The 22,414-nt window shown below is 50.7% G+C and overlaps 1 protein-coding gene across 1 annotated transcript in view; it reads left to right on the top strand.

Annotated features, from left to right (window-relative positions):
- The first annotated feature begins 664 nt into the window (after positions 1-664).
- Positions 665-22,414, top strand: part of TMPRSS2 (transmembrane serine protease 2) — a 32,332-nt gene continuing 10,582 nt past the window's right edge. The window contains exons 1-7 of the mRNA XM_073004949.1: positions 665-715; positions 2,768-2,990; positions 7,733-7,819; positions 9,128-9,247; positions 13,936-14,062; positions 15,250-15,360; positions 17,893-17,936. Of these exons, the coding sequence (XP_072861050.1) occupies positions 665-715; positions 2,768-2,990; positions 7,733-7,819; positions 9,128-9,247; positions 13,936-14,062; positions 15,250-15,360; positions 17,893-17,936 (763 nt within the window). The remainder of the gene's footprint in view (positions 716-2,767; positions 2,991-7,732; positions 7,820-9,127; positions 9,248-13,935; positions 14,063-15,249; positions 15,361-17,892; positions 17,937-22,414) is intronic.

Here is a 22,414-nt window from a genome sequence, read left to right as displayed (position 1 = left end):
CTCTGGTTCAGAGTTGTAATCTTCGGACTTTTGAAGGATAGCATTAGTGAGTTATTAAGTGGACGTGAACTCTGCAAGCCTTGTTTGGCTCATTCCATGATAATCAGTTTCCCTGGAGGCCTCATTTAAAGTTCTAAGAGCTATGCTGCCTCTGCTCAGAACACCTGTCCATTGAGTACAAACTTGCTGTCATTCTCTGAGGTCAACAAGAGACAAGGGGCAGGCTGGGCACAGTGACTCACACCTGTATTCCAGCACTTTGGGATGCCGAGGCAGGCAGATCATCTGAGGTTGGGAGTTCAAGATCAGCCTGACCAAAATGGAGAAACCCCATCTCTACTAAAAATACAAAAATTAGCCGGGTGTGGTGGCACATGTCTGTAATCCCAGCTACTCAGGTGGCTGAGGCAGGAGAATCGCTTGAACCTGGGAAGCAGAGGTTGTGGTGAATAAAGATCGTGCCACTGCACTCCAACCTGGGCAACAAGAGGGAAATACTATCTAAAAAAAAAAAAAAGGAGCGAGCGAGAGAGACAAGGGGCAGAAATTAATTAATGGGTAAAAGTTTTGTATGAGGGCCCTTAGATACAGATAAGAGGAAAAATGTGGCCTCCCAGAGTGGCCCAGCCAACAAGTAACTGGGGAGAACTGAAAGAAGGGGAAGATGTGGGCTGGTGGGGCCCAGAGTGGCCTCTTCGGGGCGAGTCTTGACAGGGTAGGCCTTGGGAAGGCAATTTTTAAGTAGGCTGAGGAAGGGGAGATGGTCATTCTAAGAAGGTAGGCACCAACTGAAGGACGGAGCTGAGAATAAAATGCTACTTCTAGGCAGTTCCTTTCACGTTTCTGTATGGCCACATTCTGGCCCAGAAATTTCATTTAAAGGGATGTAGCTACACATTTCTGCCCTCTGCACAAAAATGCATGTACTTTGTAAGAACGTTTCTTGCAGCACAGCTGCTAACAGCCCACATTGTGAACCACTCAAATGTCCATTAATAAGAGATGGTGAGTGAATGATGATACATTCCTTATATGAGAGAAGACGATGTGGAAGAGGTATTTTCAGGATAACACAGAGAGTATGCTCCTTTAGGCAAATTTCTTCACTCAGTTTTTTTTCTCTGCAAAATGGTTATATTAATTCGTACCTGTGCCAGTCTTGCTGGTAGCGGGAAGGGTTATGGTGAGTGTTCAAGGAGATTATGAGTACAGGGGCCTGGCAGCAGCTGAGTTCTCTAATGTTAGCTATTATTCTTCTCATTATAATTATGGTATTGCTAGTTTATAATTTTGTATATCAATACTCAAGGAAAAGACTGGAGGAATTAAAAGTATAGGATTTTGGCTTCATGGATTCTAACCCAGACCTCTACACAACTTTTTAAAATTATTACTATATTTTACTAAATCCCAATGTCTGCCACTTTTTTTTAAATTTCAAAGAATACATAGCCCGTTGGGCAAACTTGGGTCTGTGTGCTTGGCTTTTCAGCAGGTGCGGAAGCCCTGGGGTGGGTAGCCCTGGCTTGTGTGGTTCTTGAGTTTGAGTCTGTACGTCTGGAGTGGGTCAGGGGACCCAGAGCTTTGCTGCCGTTGATTTCTCCCCAGCAGCAGACAAAGCCTCACAATGACCTCAATTTTCCCTCTTTCTTTTGAAGGACTGACTTTTCATGGTGCTTGTCTTGATTGTTTTCATAGTGCTTTTTTTTTTTTTTTTTTTTTTTTTGAGATGGAGTTTCGCTCTCGTCACCCAGGCTGGAATGCAGTGGCGCAATCTCCATTCACTGCAACTTCCACCTCCTGGGTTCAAGCAATTCTCCTGCCTCAGCCTCCCAAGTAGCTGGAACTACAGGTGCGCACCGCCATATCCGGCTAATTTTTTGTATTTTTAGTAGAGATGGGGGTTTCACCATGTTGGCCAGGCTGGTCTTGATCTCCTGACTTCAGGTCATCCACCTGCCTCAGCCACCCAAAGTGCTGGGATTACAGGCATGAGTCACTGCGCCCAGCCAAATCTGTATTTTTGTATATAGAGGGAAATAATCTTCTCAACTGTAATCGTGAATAATATTGTATTAAATTGTCATGAAGGAACTCCTGTTTAATAAATGGACATGTAAGAAAAAAGGAATGAATAGTAAAACCAAACCAAAACAAAAAACTTTGGTAATTGAAAGTTCTGGTTAGTTTTTATTCTAAATAAGTTCAATGTTTGACATAGTTGTAGACACCTAGGGAGAATCTGTAGTACCTTTTCTTTTCTTTAACTTTTTTTTTTTTTTTTGAGACAGAGTCTTGCTCTGCCACCCAGGCTGGAATGCAGTGACGTGGTCTCGGCTCACTGCAATCTCTGCCTCCCGAGTTCAAGCCATTCTCCTGCCTCAGCCTCCTGAGTAGCTGGGATTATAGACGCCCGCCACCATGCCCGGCTAATTTTTGTATTTTTAGTAGAGACGGGGTTTCACCATGTTGGCCAGGATGGTCTCAATCTCCTGACCTCATGATCCACCCGCCTCTGCCTCCCAAAGTGCTGGGATTACAGGCGTGAGCCACCGCACCCAGCCTTGCAGTACCTTTTAATATCTTGTCACTTTCTTATTAATCTCTAACTGTACAAGTTGTACAGACAGGATGCAAATTTCACAAAATAAAAACATTATCAATTTAAAAGATCATTGTACAGCTGTGATATGATGTGATAATTTATATTGAACCCTTTAGTGCAAATAAGAGTTTTATATTATTCATCTTCTTTTCAATTGTTTAGGGGTCACCGCCAGGTGTTGGACCTTACTATGAAAACCATGGATACCAACCGGAAAACCCCTATCCCGCACAGCCCACTGTGGCCCCCAATGTCTACGAGGTGCATCCGGCTCAGTACTACCCGTCCCCTGTCCCCCAGTACATCCCGAGCGTCCTGACGCATGCTTCCAACCCCGCCGTCCGCACGCAGCCCAAATCCCCGTCGGGGACAGTGTGCACCTCAAGTAGGATTCTCTTTGTGTTTATTTTCTGTAATAAACCCGAGGTCCTGGGTCAGCCTCCCCAGGGGGCTCTCTGCTCCCCCCACCACTGTCGCCAGCTCTCCTGGTCTGACCCTTCTCCATCTGCCAGAGCCAGTCTGTCTTCATTGGCTTTCCACTCTCTTCCTGCTGGATCAAAGCTGTCGCCACCAGCTCTAGCCTCTTGCCCAGGGCCTGCAGAGAGACCTCTGCCTGCCGTTAACTCTCCTGCACAGCTTTGCCTGTTCTACTCAGCATAGGCTTTTGAGATCACCTTCTCTGGGTTTCTTGGCTGTGTGGTTTATTGATGGCTGCTCTTGAATAACTGGTAAGCTTCCAAGAGCAGAAATCAACTATCTTACCTTTCTTTGTCACACAGTCCACTGGATATGACAGGTCATGTTTAAGATGCTCCTTGTTTCTTTGTGTTTAGTGAATGACCTGGCTGGTGTGGTTGTGGCACAGAAGTGTCTGAGCTTTCTCAGTGGGCTTCAGGGTCCTGCGGGTGGCTGGAGCAGGCCAGAGTGAGCGTGGGAGGACTGGAGGTTACATTTTATTTGCTGTCACTTCAGTCCCTCCTCTTCGTCACCCTCCCATTCATCTCCTTTCTTTGCCATTTCGTTTGGTCTCGTGTCTTTCCAGACTGCCCCCTCTTGCACTGCCTCCCAGCTTTTAATTCAGGCTAGTTTCAGTGCTAAGAATTGCCCAGGTGGAAACCGCACAGCAGCGGCTACACCAAAGATCTTTGGTATTGATCTTTTAATTGATAGTGTTTTTATTTTATTTTCTGAAATGTGCATCCTGTCTCTACAACTTACACAGTTAGAGATTTGCCAGAATGTGAATTTCCAAGGGTCCACCATTACATAATCAGTCATCGACGTGATTAACGCCAATGCTCTGTGAAGCTCTGTCTGTCCCCACCTCTCCCCCACTCAGGACAAGTGCTGTCACTCCTGTGTTTCTGCCCCTCCTCTCAACCCCTCACCCTTCACAAATGGCTCTTCCGCCCTGCTCCTCTCTGGCCATCTCCTGTCTCTCAGTTTTCTACCCTTTCATGAGCCTTCCTCCCTTCCTTCCTCTCCCTTCTCTGTTTCTCTCTTTCCCTCTTTTCAATGCCCCGCACCAAGCGAGTACTTGTGTTTGCACTTGTCTGCTTCTGGGGGTGGTTGGGTAGGTCAAAGCCAGTGGTTCTCAGTCAGAACAATTTGGACCCCCCAGAGACAATTGGCAGTGTCTGGAGACAGTGTGGGCGGTTACAAGTAGGGAGGGATTGCTGCTCCTAGGTAGGCACCATGGATGCTGCTCAACCTCCTGCAAGGCACAAGACAGCCCCCTGACAGCAAAGAATGCTCCAGGCAAAATATCGTTTAGTGTGGAGGTTGGGAACTCCTGGTCTTTGTCCATTATGGGGATGGAAGGAAGCCAGGGTGAAAGGGTTAAGGAACTGTCTGTATGAGCTACCTCCCAAAGAAACAGCATGAAGGTCCTCTCCTGAAGTCAGCACCTCCAGGCAGTGGTGTTCCCACCAGTGACGGCCAAACCCAGGAGGGCAAATGAACCCCTGGCCCACCTGATGGACACATTTCCACTTTTCCCAGGGAAGACTAGGTGATGACAGAGTTGGAGGGGTTATATCAATCCCTTATCGGTTGCTTTTATAAGGGAAGCATATGAACCTACATGTATGATTTTGCATTATAAAATTCATAAACTCAAAAATAATTTAGTAATTTAATTGAACTTACGCTGGTATTATTTTTAAGAAAACACTGTTGGCATTTAATATATAGAAATGTATACATTTTGAAAGTGTAATGTTTGGCTTTGAAACTCTTCTCCCAGTTATTGAGTAGCACACATTCAGAAGCACGTATCAGGAGTATAAGGAACTTTTTCCAGACTTAATGTATTTATTTGCTTTAGCAACAGCCATAGAAGGTTGATGATTGAATAGGAGCAGACCCACAGCTTAAAGCTTAGGCTTTGGGGAATCGAAGATCAATAGTCCTCCAAATGTGTGCGTGAAACAAGCAGTTAAACGCAAGAAACCATAGGGCTGAGTTGACAACCTTAAGTTGGTCATGACTGAGGGAAATGCATAGTGGGTTTTGTGTGCATGTTTTTTTGTTTGTTTGTTTGTTTGTTTTTTGAGACGGAGTCTCATTCTGTCACCAGGATGGAGTGCAGTGGCACGATCTCGGCTCACTGCAACCTCTGCCTCTCGGGTTCAAGCAATTCTCCTGCCTCAGCCTCCCGAGTAGCTGGAACTACAGGTGTGCCACCGCGTCCGGCTAATTTTTGTATTTTTAGTAGAGACGGAGTTTTGCCATGTTGGCCAGGCTGGTCTTGAACTCCTGACATCAGCTGATCCGCCTGCCTTGGCCTCCCAAAGTGCTGGGATTACAGGCATGAGCCACTGTGCCCAGCCAGTGAGGTGTAATTAAACTCTGCAACAACAGCCATGTCAAGCCAGGACCCAGTGGTGTCTGTACTGACCCTGCACTGACTACAGATGCCTGTCCAGCAAAGTAAACTTGGGTTTGCACATGCTTCTGGTGAGACCTGTACAGGTCAGCACATGCTGAGTGTGAGGTTCAGGATACCTAAGTGAATAGCCGTCAACTCAGCAGACCAGTTATTTTATCTTGGATAAAATGGCACTCGGGAAGCCATCTGTGGAGGAAAGTGTCCTTGGTAATGGGCCAGAGAAGCCATCTGGAATTTCTCTCGTGAACTACCTTGGCCCTAGCTTACCTCCATCATATATAATCATTGCAGCTGAGTTATGAGAACGTTGTGTGCCTGGGCATGGTCCTCAGACCAGTAGTGCTGGCATCATCTGTGAGCCTGTTCGAAATTCAGATTCAGGTCGGGCGCAGTGGCTCACACCTGTGATTCCAGCACTTTGAGAGGCTGAGGTGAGTGGATCACTTGGGCCCAGGATTTCGAGACCAGTCTGGGAAACATGGCGAAACCTCATCTACCAAAAATGAGCCCAGCAGAGCAGCGCACATCTGTGGTCCCAGCTACTCAAGAGGCTGAAGTGGGAGGATGGCTTGAGCCCAGGAGGTGGAGGCTGCAGTGAACCATGATTATACCACTGCACTCCAGCCTGGGCAACAAGCAAGACCCTGTCTCAAAAAAAAAAAAAAAAAAAAAAAAAAATAGCAGTGCAGATTCATGCCCGATCCCCAACTGAAATAGAATCTCTGGTGATGGGAACCACCATATTCCCCAGGTAATTCTTAAGCCTGTGACAGTTTAAGAGTGATTGTAGAATTGTCAGAATGTTGTCACAAAGTGAGAGGTGTGGCACTGAGCCCTCAGCAGCTGGGTCAGCTCTGAGCTTGTCTCCCTGGCAGACCTCCAGAGGCACAGGTGTGGCCAGGTGCGGAGTTCCAGGCTGCCACGCCACCTCTCCAGTCCGGGAGGGTCTGTTCAAATGCCCCCTCCTCCTCTGTCCTCCACCTCTGCACCTTTCTTCAGGGAAAGCTCCAGGAGCTCCTGGACCTGGGGCTGCCGGGCATCAGTGGGGTGATGCAGATGGATGCCCTCCCTCCTGGCCCATGAGCTGGCTGAGCCCAGCGTCTGACTCTGCCATGCCTCTCTGGTGCCTGTAGCTATCCTCCGAACTCTGTGTGACTTTTGCTTTACCCTCTGACCACCAATGCCATGTCTTACTAGAGAAAATCAGTGACCTCTTCCAAATTCCTTAATTTTTATCTGAAATGTGCCTTTCCTCTGAGTTTGGTATTTCTGTCCTTGGATCAAAGGGCCTATGCTGGTGCTGTCCAGCAGGACTTAGAGACACCATGGGAAGGTTCTACCGCTGCACTGCCTGACATGGTAGCCACTGGCCACATGTGATGACTGAGCACCTCAATTTATATCATTTTACTTAATTCCATGGAACATTAATTAAATAGCCACATGTGGCTGGTGGATGTCCGAATGGGACAGTAGCATCCATTCGCTAAACAATCTTGGGTAAGACAATTTATTCTGCTTTGAGTACCACTGACAGAGTGATGATAGTTTTGAGGACGGTATTATTATTTTGCTTATGCTTGTAATTACCAGGATGAGGTCTTAGTTCTTTCTTTTTACATTAATCATCTGCCTATTTTAAGATCCTCTTTTAGCATACCATACTTTTTTTTTTTTTTTTTTTTTTTTTTGAGACGGAGTTTTTGTTCTGTCACCCAGGCTGGAGTGCAATGGTGTGATCTCAGCTCACTGCAACCTCTGCCTCCTGGGTTCAAGTGATTCTCCTGCCTCAGCCTCCCAAATAGCTGGGATTACAGGCACCTGCCACCACGCATGGCTAATTTTTGTATTTTTAGTAGAGACGAGGTTTCACCATGTTGGCCAGGATGGTCTTGAACTCCTGACCTCGGGCGATCCACCCACCTTAGCCTCTCAGAGTGTTAGGATTACTGGCGTGAGCCTCCGCGCCCAGCTACGCATACCATACTTTTTAAAGAGTCTAACCTTCGTGTACTTTGCTGAAGATCACAGCTTCCTCCTGTTGGTCTCCAAATTGCATAAGGTTTAGTGTTATGGAAGAAGCAGGATCGTCCATCATATTTCTTAAAATTAAAAGTCACATTTTTAAGAAATAATTATTTCTTAATATGGTGTACTATAAAAATAATAGATAACATTTGAGAGCATGACTTCTAAACAACTCTGGTCTGAACGTTGCACTCTCCTCCTTCTTCCAGAGACTAAGAAAGCACTGTGCGTCACCATGACCCTGGGGGCCGTCCTCGTGGGAGCTGCGCTGGCCGCTGGCCTGCTCTGGAAGTTCAGTAAGTGCAGGGAGCCTTGATCCCACCATGTGCTCCTGCAGTCCCCAGTGCTCTGAGCCAGACCCTGCTCTCTGGGCTATTGAGACCTCTGGAGGCCCTTATGAGGTTCCTCTCTTCCATAACGAGGCTGTCTGTCTTCCCTTCTCTTGTTCAGCTATGAGATTGACACATCATGGGGAAAGCATTTAGAATGTACCCAGCGCTTTGGGGTGCTTGGTGCCACCCAGCACTGTGAGCACAAGTTCTACCTTGGGGCCATACTCAGTTACCTGTATCTCACTGCACAGCAGTGGCTGTTGGGGGCCAGGCCCGCCCCTCCCTGTCCTACCTCCTGCAACTGCAGCCTGAGCCTTTCCCATTAGCCCGGGGTGGTGCAGACCCATGCGCCATTGTGGATCCTTGAAGTTACCTGTGTGATAGAGAGGACGTGTGAGTGCCGTCCAAACGCAAACACTGAGAGGGTCCTTCCCATTGCCCCCACGGAAGTAAGGTGGCCCAGTGCTATTCCACTTATACTTGCTGGTGGCAAGGACACTTCTCCTCCTTTTTATTTTATTTTATTTTATTTTTATTTTTTTTTGAGACAGAGTCTCGCTCTGTCACCCGGGCTGGAGTGCAGTGGCCGGATCTCAGCTCACTGCAAGCTCCGCCTCCCGGGTTTACGCCATTCTCCTGCCTCAGCCTCCCGAGTAGCTGGGATTACAGGCGCCCGCCAACTCACCCGGCTAGTTTTTTTTTTTTTTTTTTTTTGTATTTCTTAGTAGAGACGGGGTTTCACCGTGTTAGCCAGGATGGTCTCGATCTCCTGACCTCGTGATCCACCCATCTCGGCCTCCCAAAGTGCTGGGATTACAGGCTTGAGCCACCGCGCCTGGCCTTCTCCTCCTTATTAAAGTGGGGGATTGGCTGGGTGCGGTGGCTCACGCCTGTTATCCCAGCACTTTAAGAGGCCAAGGCAGGTGGACCACCTGAAGTCAGGAGTTCGAGACCACCAGCCTGGCCAACATGTTGAAACTCCATCTCTACTAAAAATACAAAAAATTAGCCAGGCATGGTGGCACGCACCTGTAATCCCAGCTACCTGGGAGGCTGGGGCAGGAGAATCACTTGGACCCAGAAGGCAGAGGTTGCAGTGAGCCAAGACTGTGCCCCTGCACTCCAGCCTGGGTGACAGAGTAAGACTTCGTCTAAAAAAAAAAAAAGTTGGAGGCTGCAGAGAGCTACAGTAATGCCACTGTGTTCCTCACTCCATGAGGCTCATTGGGTTTCTCAGCCTGATGGGCACCTCTCTTCTGTTTTCTCTGCAAGTGGGCAGCAAGTGCTCCGACTCTGGGATAGAGTGCGACTCCTCAGGTACCTGCATCAGCTCCTCTAACTGGTGCGATGGCGTGTCACACTGCCCGAGTGGGGAGGACGAGAACCGGTGTGGTGAGTCGGCCTTGGCCTTGGGAAGGGACTGCTCTGCTCACCTTAGAGACAGCAGCCGGGTCCAGGAGCCTTTGGGTGGCTGGGCCTGGCCTGTGTCCAGTACGCTGACACATGATGCCATTGAATTCCTGCTCCAGGCTGAGCCCTGGGGCTCAGAGGGGTTGTGTTTCTGGCCCAACCGCACACAGCAGGTGGGAGGGAGATGACAGAGCCACCGAGGACTGCGTCATTGGAACCATACGTGCTCTGAACTGCCACAGGAAGTCAGTTAAGATGAGCAAACTGTTTATAAAGTTAGAGATGCAGGCCAGGCACGGTGGCTCATGCCTGTAATCCCAGTACTTTGGGAGGCCGAGGCAGGTGGATCACCTGAGGTCAGGAGTTTGAGACCAGCCTGACCAATAAGGTGAAAACCTGTCTCCACTAAAAATTAGCCAGGTGTGGTGGCAGGTGCCTGTAATCCCAACTACTCAGGAGGCTGAGGCAGGATAATCACTTGAACCTGGGAGGCGGAGGTTGCAGCGAGCTGAAATCATGCCACTGCTCCTGCCTGAGAGACAAAGCCAGACTCTGTCTCAAAAGATTAATTAATTAATTAATTAAAAACAAAGTTGGAGATGCACTATGTTATTTTCAAAACAAGCTGCCTTTAAAGGTCTATCTCTTGTCACAGAGTGGGCTCATCTGTTTTACTTTATTTTCTGTGGTTTATCTATTTACTTATTTTAATGAACGAGGAAGCATTGCACCTATTTATGGCAGACCACATGATGTTTGGATACGTGTATGCCTGTGGCATGGCCAAGTCAAGCTAGAACATGGGCCTTACCTCATATACATGTCTTATGAAGAACACATAAAACTTGCTCTCATAGTGATTTTCAAATATGCCACATAGCGTTTATTAACTGCAGTCACTATGATGTACAATAGATCTCTGGAACTTATTCCTCCTGTCTAACTAAGATTTTGTGACCTCTGGCCAACATCTCCCCAGTGTTGTCACCCCCCACCCCCAGCCTCTGGTAGCTGCCATTCTCTCTGGTTCTGCGAATTTGATGTTTTTACATTCCACGTGTCAGTGGCCTCATGCAGTGTTTGTATCTCTGTGTCTAGCTTGTTCACTTAGCGTAATGTCCTCCAGCTTCACCTATGTTGTCAGAAATGACAGGATTTCCGTCTTTCTTATGGCGGAATAGTATCGCATTGTGCATATACACCACGTTTTCTTTATCCATTCATTCACCGAGGGACACTCAGGTTGATGTCATATCTTGGCTGTTGTGAAAAATGCCACAGTGAGCGTGGGAGTGCAGGTCTCTTCAACACACGGATATCCTTTCCTTTGGAGATAAACCCAGCAGTGAGATTGCTGGATCACATGGCCGTTCTGTTTCTGACTTTTTGAGGAAACTCCATACTGTTTTCCATAATGGCCGTAGCAACTTCCACTCCCACCCACAGGGTGCAAAGGCTCCATTTCTCATCTACATCCTCACCAACTCCTGTTATTTTCCATCTTTTTGATAGGAGCCATGCTTAGAGGTATGAGATGATACCTCATTGTGGTTTTCATTTGCATTTTTATTTGTATTTTTCATGAATTTTTGAGGGTGATTTCAAGGGTAGTTAGTGGCTGTAACAGGGAAAGGAGCCTGAGTATGAGGGTTGTGCTAATCATCCCCCTCCTGCCCGCTGCATACTGAATGGGGCTCGGCAGGGGACTTTTTACTTTCTCCTCCTTCTTTTAAAACTTATTTCCTGGCCGGGTGCAGTGGCTTATGCCTGTAATCCCAACACTTCGGGAGGCCAAGGTGGGCAGATCATGAGGTCAGGAGTTTGAGACCAGCCTGACCAACGTGATGAAACCCTGTCTCTACTAAAAATACAAAAATTAGCCAGACGTGGTGGTGCACACCTGTAGTCCCAGCTACTCAGGAGGCTAAGGCAGGAGAATCGCTTGAACCTGGGAGGTGGAGGTTGCAGTGAGCCGAAATTGTGCCACTGCACTCTAGCCTGGGCGACAGAGTGAGACTCCATCTCAAAAAAAAAAAAAGTGATTTCCAAGCACAGCCACGTATTCTAGGCTTGCGAATCAGCGTTGGTGGCGGGGTGCGCTCTCACATTTTAGTCCCCGCTAAGCACACTCTGACATGTTTACACTAGAACCATTTTTTTTTTCTAGAAATAGAAATTTCAGAATTGTAGAGTCAGAGGACTTACCAGAAATCTCTTAAGTAGTTCTCCTCTCCTCCCTCAAGTGCAGTCCTAACCTCCTGGGGTTTTCTATAGAAACCATGAGCCTCAGAGCTGGCCGAGAATTCTAGACAGAGTTTTCCGTGTTAAAGTAATTCCCCCTCTCCTAAGGGCCATCCTTGGTGGGGACTGGCTTCCTGTTACGCCCTCACTGTAAGTCCTGGCTGTGGAATTTCTGATAAGGAGCTCTGGCCCGTGGAGCTCGGCCCTTGAGCGGCCCAAGTGTTCTATGTTCTTGATACTTTTCCTCCAGCACAGCCTTGCTTCCCAGAAAAAGGTTTGCACTTGAAAATGATGCATTTGCTGATTAAATATAGTTCTTTTGCTTTATTTAGTTTCTTAAATAAAGTGGGGAGTTTTTAAGATTGAGTAGCGAAGATAGCACTTGGAATGTTTTGTTGTTTTTTTTTTACCCCCTGGCGACAGGGTTTCTCTCTGTTGCCCAGGCTGGAGTGTAGTGGCATGATCACGGCTCACTGCAACTTCAACCTCCTGGGGTTAAGTGATTCCTCCAGCCTCAGCCCCCCAAGTAGCTGGGACTGCAGGGGCTCGCCACCATGCCTGGCTAATTTTTGTATTTTTTGTAGAAATGGGGTTTCGTCGATGTTGTCCAGGCTGGTCTCGAACTCCTGACCTCAAGCAATCCTCACAACTCAGCCTCCCAAACTGCTGGAATTACAGGCGTGAACCATAGCACCTGGCCTGGAATGGTTTTTGATGTTCTCCTATGTGCACATGTGGGTGAAAACACACCAACAAAGTCCTTAGGTTACCTGAAGAGTTGCTCTCTTCTTTGTATTTAAGTCGTATTTATTTAAATACTTTAATAGTTGTACACCCAGGTAGGTCAAAATCAAGGAAGTACAAAAGGGTATGCTGTGAAAAATCTCTTTTTCCTTGCTCTGCTTACTTACCTACCCCCCATCCCCCACCTTACACCCCAGACACACACACAGATGTGTGTCTGTTCACTTTTTTAAAAGTAACTGAAATGAGATACACTTCTTCTTCTTCTTTTTTTTTCTTGTTGCCCAGGTTGGAGTACAATGGCACCATCTCAGCTCACCGCAACCTCCGCCTCCTAGGTTCAAGAGATTCTCCTGACTCAGCCTCCCGAGTAGCTGGGATTACAGGCATGCACCACCACACCGGCTAATTTTCTAGTTTTAGTAAAGACGGGGTTTCTCCGTGTTGGTCAGGCTGGTCTCGAACTCCTGACCTCAGGTGATCCACCCGCTTTGGCCTCCCAAAGTGCTGGGATTACAGGCATGAGCCACCTTGACTGGCCTATCTTATTTATTTTTAAAAACAGCTTATTGAGATCTAATTTATGTACCATAAAATTAAAGTATATAATCAGTGCTTTTATATATAAAACATTATATATATAAAATAACTTACTGAGATATAACTTTTTATATAAAACAGCTTATTGAAATGTTATTTATGTACCATCAAATTTAAATATATAATTCACTGACTTTTATATATTCACGAATATGTGTAGCTATCACCACAGTCAATTTTAGGATATTTTCATCAGCTCATAAAGAAACCCCAAGCCCTTGAACTATCACCCCATATCCCTCCTCCCAGCCCATCCCTCCTACTCCTAAGCAATCACTAATCTACTTAGTGTCTATAGATTTCCCACTCTAGGCATTCCATGTGAGTGGGATCATGTAGTATGTGGGCTCATGCAGTACGTCTGACTCCTTTCACTGAGCATAAGGTCTTCAAGGCTCATGCAGGTTGCTGCTTGGGTCTGAATTTCATTCCCTCTTCTGACTGAATCATATTCCATTGTATATCGTGGACATATCCGATTCTGCTCACCCAGCCGTTGATGGGCCTTTGGAGTGTTTTTGCCTTTTGGCTGTTTTAAGAGGGCTGCAGTGAATGTTCGTACAAGCTTTTGACGCAATGCCTGTTTCAATCATTTTATGTAGAGAGCACTTTTTGCAGAAAAAGAATAGTTTGTGGCCTCCCTTTGTGTGCGGTCAGTGCCTCGAAAAGAGTAAACTCTACGCGACCACTTCCGGAGTCGCGAGGATCGCGGGGCTCCGGGCTCGGGTAGCAGCTAGGACAATACAAGCTGGGACAAAGCCTGGTGCAATGGTTCACACCTGTAATTCCCACACTTTGGGAGGCTGAGGCAGGGGGATCACCTGAGGTCAGGAGTTTGAGACCAGCCTGGCCAACATGATGAAACCCCATCTCTAATAAAATACAAAAATTAGCTGGATGGGGTGGTGAATGCCTGTAATCCCAGCTACTCAGGAGGCTGAGGCAGGAGAATCGCTTGAACCCGGGAGGTGGAGGCTGCAGTGAGTGGAGATCACACCACTGCACTTTAGCCTAGGCGACAGAGCGAGACTCCATCTCAAAAAAAAAAAGAAAGAAACTCACAGAAAATCCTCCTTCTCGTGCAGTTCGTCTCTATGGACCAAACTTCATCCTTCAGGTGTACTCATCTCAGAGGAAGTCCTGGCACCCTGTATGCCGAGACGACTGGAACGAGAACTACGCGCGGGCGGCCTGCAGGGACATGGGCTATCAGTGAGTACGGGGCAGCACCCGCCTGGTGACGGGAACAGACAGCAGAAACATGAGAAGACCCTCTCTCTGCCTCGCCGTGAAAGTACTGGCACATGAGTGCTGGGGACAACTGTCACCTTCCAAAAGCTGAGCCCTGTAACCAGCAGGTGGAACTTGTCCTGCTAGGGCTGTGCCTAGCACACAGACCTCGGCTCGCTGCCACTCTGCCCTGCCTCCTCCTTGGCCTCTATAGACTTCTAGTTGCTCGGGAGTGCCCAGTGCTGTGGTCATCTGGTCAGGGGTGCAGGCTGAAGGCATTAGATGCCTCTTTTCCCAAGATGCCTCTCAGCCAGGGTCCATTCACCCCCTGGGTAGAGGTTGGGCCAGAACAGCTGGCAAGGAGGGTCGGGCTGCGGAGAGCAGCAGAGACAAATCCTGCACCAGTTTCACTGCATTCGGGAACCATGGAAGGCTTTTGAACTGGGGAGAGAATCAATCAATCAGATTTATACTTAAAAAATGTCATTCCTGCTTGCAGCTCTGAGGGAAGGTGGGAAGGCTTAAGGGGGTGTGTGTCCCTTGCCAGTGGTTCCTGGTGGGGGGACGGTGCGGCGGTTACCACTTCCCAGCACTGCTTGGGGAGATGTGGCAGCCCTCGGGCATCAGGGGAAAGGGTGATAGGATTCTACTGCCACTTTATTTTCCATGGGAGGGTCCCCAGGTGATTTCTATGCAACTTTAGGGTATTCAATATGCCAGTTATCAGAATGAATTACAACTTGATGAGAAAGCTGGTATCTTAGCCAGTCACTCTGCCATCCCGAAACAGCAAGGGAGAATTACACAGCAAAGCACCCAATCACAGTCCAGGAAGCTCGTGGAATTGATAACTGGGGACATTTTAACAGCTGTACCTTTTATTAGATTAAATGTATGTATGATTATACACTCCTATGTCCTTCTCATCGTTTCTTGATCCTAACCTGGATAAGAAACACGACCAATGAAAAAATTTTACCTGACACTTTAGGGTTATTGAACCGAAAAATCGTTACACTTGGTTAGAATGTGTGATTTTTTTTTTCCTAAATGCTAAGGTTTTTCCCTCTTATTTCGAATGTCATATGAGAGGTATTATGACATAGTATAGGATTTGTATTTGCTTGTGCCTTAACCATTACATAAATAAGGTTTTCTGTCTTTTTTAGGAATAGTTTTTACTCTAGCCAAGGAATAGCGGATAACAGTGGAGCCACCAGCTTTATGAAACTGAACACAAGTGCCGGCAATGTCGATATCTATAAAAAACTGTACCACAGGTATGCAGTGATTTCTTCTTTGAAACATTTTGGAATGAAATCAACTAGGAGACACCATGGGGAATCGCTGTCCTGAGTCTCATTTCTCCAAGCTGCAATACTCGGTCTGGATGAGTTTTGCATTGGGAGGAGATTAGAGTCTGACCAGGCCTGGTTACTCTAAGCAGCTCTTGGTTTATTCATAGGAAGTGGCCGAGGTTCTCTGCTATTTCATTTTCAGCCTCTACCGTCTGCCCTCGATGGTACCGGATAACACTGCAACACTGACATTCAACTCTATTTATTTTCCTTTGCTCTTCAGACATTTAGAGATGTATCTATTGTGTCAGCGCGTGGTTCTAGGAATCCAAGATAATATCTCAGTGTCCCAGCTGGGGTGACCGGCTCATCCCAGTTTGCCAGGGACTTCACTGGTTTGAGCAAGGAAAGTCCTGCTCTGTTCCAGGCCGCTGGGCTGGCTGGTCCCCTTAGCCCCAACCCTGGGACGGCAGTGCCAGACGGTGCTCTGTGAGGGGTGGGCAGCATTCTGGCGGCCTGGGAATGAGTCGTGTGTGTCCAGGGGGTAGAAGCCACAGGTCACGTGATGAGTGGCTGACCTGGCTGGGAGGGCAGAAGAGGGGATGGACTTAGCTATCCCTTTTACTTTGCACACATTTAAGATGTTTGCTACAATTGTTGCTGTTATGTGAGTGTTTTCTGATGTGAAAGATACACAGTGTCCTGTGCCCATGAGCTCTCCTTGCCTCCCAGGTCCCCAGGGCTTATGCCTGGTGTCTAGGCATCACCTCCCTGCCTGCCAGGTGCCAGGTGCTATGTTTTGGGGGAGAATGAACTAATCACCCTGTGCCACCTTTCCTCTGAGTAGGAGCCTGGGGCAGGTTTGCATTCCTGGTGGCCGCTGGCAGAGGTGTCTGGGGGCCTGACTTCCACCGCAGCCTGCTGTCCTGGGGAATGTGGCAGGGCAAGCCCAGTGGGGAGGGCTGTGCGCGGCCAGGTGCACCCATCAAAACAGCAGGGCTGCGGTTTGTCCCTGTGGAGAAGCTAAACACAGCTGCCTGGGCACTTTGTAAATGCTGAGTGGTTCTTTGTCTTCCTGGGTTACACACAGAATCAGGGAGCCAAGTCCAGCCGGGCAGGGCTGGGAGAGGGGAGGAGGTGCTGCCATCCCTTGGCAAGAGCCTTGGGAACTCACAAGGAGGCTGGAGGGCTAGGAAGAAAGAAGAGCAGGCCATTGTCTGGTAGACTCTAGTCTGTCTCCGCGGTGGTGGTGGGCGGAGGAGGCACTTCTTTTCCTCTTTTTGTGCAGGAGTTGCCCTTGGATGCCTGAGTTCTTGGCTTGTTTTCTGTCGGGCTTCTGTGAATAGCCACATGTGCCCTGACGTTGTGACCACACAGGGCTATCTCTACCGACCTTAGGATTCTTAGGAAATATCTTCTCTTGAAGAGAACATGTCTTTGCTTGGCCGTGTCAGTGCCCCAGAGCCAGAGTCCACCTGGAATGCACCTGTAGTCACTGGGAACCCGGGGGGTGTGCCTCAGTAAGAGGGTGTTAGGAAGGACCTATTATTGTAGGGCCTGGGCTACTGTGAGGTGGTTTAGGGGCGGCTGGAGGAAGCAGGGCTTTGCTCTGGATTGGATGCTATCAGGAAGCAGGGGTAATTCTGTGATGGCTGCTTTATTATTTTTTTACTAGGAGGAGGTTGAAATGAGGCTAGGCTAAAGCTATGATTGGTAAAGAAACGTCCATCATTCAAGTTAGCCAGGACAGGAGGAGAGTTCAGGTCATGATTTTGTGGTTCTGACCCCCAGGTTCCTGTTCTGTCTGTTCAGACATCATATCAGAGGAGGCTCCTTGTGTCTGGCCCCATCTCGGGCATGGGAAGCCTAGTCCGATATTGATGCTCAGTGAAATTGTTTATGTTCCGCAGAGCACATGGCCCAGTTATCGGGGTGGGCCAGCTCTGCACACCACGGGCTGTGACTTCCCTTCTCAGCATAGCCTGGGGAATTCACTGAAGGACAGAAGGCATCAATGACTTCCTCTTCATCCATAACCTGGGATGTTTGACTCCCAAATGAGTAACTCTTATATTTCTTCTAATTCTAGGGAAACTATTGGTTATATTACCTTCAACACTACAAATGTAAAGCAGTCATAGGAGCCCAGAAGTTTCCAAATGGCTTCCTTACAAAATTAGAAGATGATTTTAAATTCCAAGAGGAAAAAGAAAAACTAGCGTTATCGTATGCTTACCCTCACAACTACCTTAGGAGTTGGTACAATTTTAAGAGAGGTTGAGTAACTTGCCCAAGGTCACACAGTGGGGATATGAGCTGCGTACTTTGGCTCAATGTTGGTCTTTGCCCCTGTCCCTATATGGATTTACTTACCTTATTGGGGTTGTAAATAGACCCTTCTACGTCTCAGAAGACAGGAGAGGGAACATCAGAAGAAATGACTGATTTCTGAGCATGTGAGAGGCAGGTGACTCCTCAGTATCGTGACAAGAATTTCCCTTGTTCTTTTTGTAGTGATGCCTGTTCTTCAAAAGCAGTGGTTTCTTTACGCTGTATAGGTAAGTTTATCTGGAGTCCCCCTTTTGATACTTCTAACTAGGAAATGCTCTCTACTTTCAGTACTCCCTGTGTCTCTGGGGCGTGGGAAGGAAGAACGTGGGGTCACGGGTTGAGATGTGCCCAGCGGCCTCTCGCTCTTTCCAAGAAGCTCTTGGTTTGGATTTCCATGGCCTGCAGACACCTTCAGCCTTGGGTCCAAGGGACACCCCCTGAGGTCAGGCCCACTGAGGTAGCTGACAAAGCACTACGCTTTATGCCACCCATGAGCTGGAGGCGTGGCAGGTCTCTTTCTCCAGAAAGTGAAGGGGGTGGCGTTAGTGAGCCCTGGCAGCCACCTAATGTGGACTTGGAGCATCTGCAGGGCTGTGGTCCAGCACCATGGTGTGGCCACCAGGCACCCATCAGCCAGTGGGACCTGGGAAGAGGGACAAACCCGTAGAACAACAGCGCTCTTGCCTCTTCTCTCCTGAATTTTGGACAGTGGCTTAGACTTGGGTGTACCCATCTCTGTGTTTGGAGTGCTTACAGTTTCCAAACCGTTTGCAAATGTGGAAGCCGCCATCGCTCTCCTCCTCTGGGATGGCCCAGTGCTGTTGTGGGGCCATGGTCCGGAGCTCAGCTTTTCATTTGAAGAGGTGGAAGGCGCTGACACAGTCATCCCAGCAGGGCTAGTTCAGGTCTTATTTAGGTCCTGAGTTGGGGTCCAGCACAGCTCCAAGGGCACGTGGTACCCGCCCTGCCCTCTGCCCATGTACTCACCTCCTGGTGGAGAAGACACTTGCAACAGGAAGCAGGAAGGCAGCAGGCCTCTTCACCACTCACCCCCTCACTCACCCCTCTATCACCCCCTCAACCCCTCATTCACCCCTCATCCCCTCATGCACCCCCTTACCCCCCTCACTCACCCTTCACCGCCTCACTCACCCCTCACTCCTCACTCACCCCCTCACCCCCTCACTCACCCCCTCACCCCCTCACTCACCCTCTATCAATCCCTCAACCCCTCATTCACCCCTAATCCCCTCACTCACCCCTCACTCCCTCACTCACCCTCTATCACCCCCTCAACCCCTCATTCAGCCCTCACCCCCTCACTCACCCCCCACCCCCTTGCTCACCCCCTGATCCCCTCGCCCTCTCACTCACCCACTCACCCCCCTCACTCACCCTTCATCCCATCACTCACCCTCTATCACCCCCTCAACCCCTCACTCACCCCCTCACTCCCTCACTCACCCTCTATCACCCCCTCAACCCCTCATTCACCCCTCACCCCCTCACTCACCCCCCACCCCCTTGCTCACCCCCTGATCCCCTCGCCCTCTCACTCACCCCCCTCACCCCCTCACTCACCCCCTCACCCCCTCACTCACCCTTCATCCCCTCACTCACCCCTCACTCCCTCACCCTCTATCACCCCCCTCAACCCCTCATTCACCCCTCACCCCCCTCACTCACCCCCCACCCCCTTGCTCACCCCCCTGATCCCCTCGCCCTCTCACTCACCCCCTCACCCCCTCACTCACCCCCCTGATCCCCTCACACACCCTTCATCGCCTCACTCAACCTCTATCCCCTCATCACCCCTCATCCCCTCACCCCCTCACTCACCCTTCATCCCCTCACTCACCCTCATCACCCCCTCAACCCCTCATTCACCACTCACCCCTGACTCACCCTTCATCCCCACTATCACCCCCTCAACCCCTCAATCACCCTCTAACCCCCTCAACCCTCACCCCCTCACTCACCCCAACCTCACCCTCACCCCCTCACCTCACCCACCTCACCCCCTCACTCACCCCCTCACCCCCTCACCCCTCAGCACCCCCCTCAACCCCCTCACCTCACCCCTCACCCCCTCACCCTTCACCTCCCTCACTCACCCCTCTCACCCCCCTCCTCATTCACCCCTCACCCCCTCACTCACCCTCACTCCTCACCCCCTCGACCCCCTCACTCACCCCTCACTCCCTCACTCACCCCCTCACACCCTCACTCACCCGTCAACCCCGCACTCATCTCCTCAACCCCTCCCTCACCCTCACTCCTTCCCTCACCCTTCACTCCCTCCCTCACCCTTCACCCCCTCATTCACCCTTCACCCCCTCATTCACCCCACACTCCCTCACTCACTCCCCTCACCCCCTCACTCACCCTTCACCCTTTCACCTCACACCCTTTCACTCACCCTTCACCCCCTCACCCTCCCTCACTCACCCTTCATCCCCTCATTCACCGTTCATCCCTCATTCACCCCTCACTCCCTCACTCACCCTCTCACCCCCTCACTCACCCCTCCCCTCCCTCCCTCACCCCTCATTCCCTCACTCACCCTCTTCTCACCCCCTCACCCTTCACCCCCTCACTCACCCTTCACCCCCTCATTCACCCCTCACTCCCTCACTCACCCTCTATCACCCACTCACTCACCCTTCACCCCCTCACTCACCCCTCACTCCCTCACTCACCCCTCTCACCCCCTCATTCACCCCTCACCCCCTCACTCACCCTTCACCACCTCACTCCCTCCGACCCCTCACTCACCCTCCTCCACTCCCTCACTCACTCACCCCTCACTCACCCTTCAACACCGCACTCATCCCCTCAACCTCTCCTAACCACTCCACCTCCCTCACCCCTTCACCCCTCCCTCAACCCTTCACCCTCACTTCCCCTCACCCTTCACCCCCCTCACTCACACCACCCTTCACCACCCTCACCCCTCACACCCTCACTCACCCCTCACCCCCTCTCACCCTTCACCCCTCTTCACTCCCCTCACTCCCTCACTCACCCTCACCCCCTCACTCACCCTCACCCTCACCCTCATCCCTCATCCTCATTCCCTCACCTCACCCTCTCACCCTCCTCACCCCTCACTCACCCTTCACCCCCTCACTCACCTCACCCCCTCACCCTCACTCACCCCCTCACTCACCCCTCACTCACCCCTCACCCTCACACCTCCACCCCCCTCACTCACCCCTTCACCCCCCTCACCCTTCACCCCCTCTCACCCCTCACCCCTCACTCACCCCTCTCACCCCCTCACTCCATCCCCCTCACTCCCTCACTCACCCTTCACCCCCTCACTCACCCTTCACCCCTCATCACCCTCACTCCCTCACTCACCCCCTCACCCCCTCACCTCACCCTCTATCACCCCCTCACTCACCCCTCTCACTCCCTCACTCACCTCTCACCCCCTCACTCACCCCTTCACCCCCTCACTCACCCTTCATCCCCCTCACTCACCCTCTATCACCCCTCAACCCATCACCCTCACCCCCTCACTCACCCCCTCACCCCCTCACTCACCCCTCACTCCCTCACTCACCCCTCACCCCCCTCACTCACCCTTCACCCCTCACTCACCCCTCACCCCTCACCCCTCACCCTCCCCTCACCCCTCACTCACCCCCTCACCCCCCATCACCCTCACCCCCTCACTCCCCACTCACCCCTCACCCCCTCACTCACCCTTCATCACCTCCCCTCCTCACCCTCACCCCCTCATCACCCCTCACCCTCACCCCCTCTACCCCCTCACTCCCCTCCTCACCCCCTCACTCACCCCCTCACCCCCTCACTCTCACCCCTCACCCCTCACTCCCTTCACCCCTCACTCACCCTCAACCCTCACTCACCCTCATCCCCTCCCTCTCCCCTCACCCCTCACTCACCCCTCACCCCCCCCTCACCCCCTCACCCCCTCACTCACCCCCTCACCCCCTCACTCACCCCCCTCACCCCCTCACACCTCACCCTCACTCACCCTCCTCACTCACCCTCATCACCCCTCACTTCACCCCTCACCCCCTCACCCCCTCACCCCCTCACCTCACCCCCTCTACCCCCTCACTCACCCCTCACCCCTCACTCACCCCCTCACTCCCCTCACTCACCCCTCCTCCTCACCCCCTCACTCACCCTCACGTCACCCCCTCACTCACCCTCACCCCTCACTCACCCTTCACCCGCCTCACTTCACCCCTCATCCTCACTACCCTTCACCCCCTCACTCACCCCCTCCCCTCACTCACCCCTCACTCCCCTCACTCACCCCCTCACCTCCCTCACTCACCCTCTCTCACCCCCTCCACTCACCCTTCACCCCCTCACTCACCCCTTCACCCCTCACCCCTCACTCACCCCTCACTCACACCCCTCACGCCCTCACTCACCCTCCTCACTCCTCACTCACTCCCTCACCCCCTCACTGCACCCCCTCACCCCCCTCACTCACCCCCCTCACCCCCTCCCTCACCCCCTCACTCACCCCTCTCACCCCTCCACCCCTCACTCACCCCTCACTCCCTCACGCACCTCACCCCCTCACTCACCCTTCACCCCCTCATTCACCCCTCACCCCTCACTCACCCTCCCTCTTCACCCCCCTCACTCACCTTCACCCCCTCACTCACCCTCACCCCCTCACTCACCCCTTCACCCCCTCACTTCACCCCTCACTCCC

This window comes from Chlorocebus sabaeus, chromosome 2 (assembly GCF_047675955.1).
Source record: "Chlorocebus sabaeus isolate Y175 chromosome 2, mChlSab1.0.hap1, whole genome shotgun sequence".
Lineage (NCBI taxonomy): Eukaryota > Metazoa > Chordata > Mammalia > Primates > Cercopithecidae > Chlorocebus > Chlorocebus sabaeus.
This window is presented reverse-complemented; position numbering and strand designations above follow the sequence as displayed.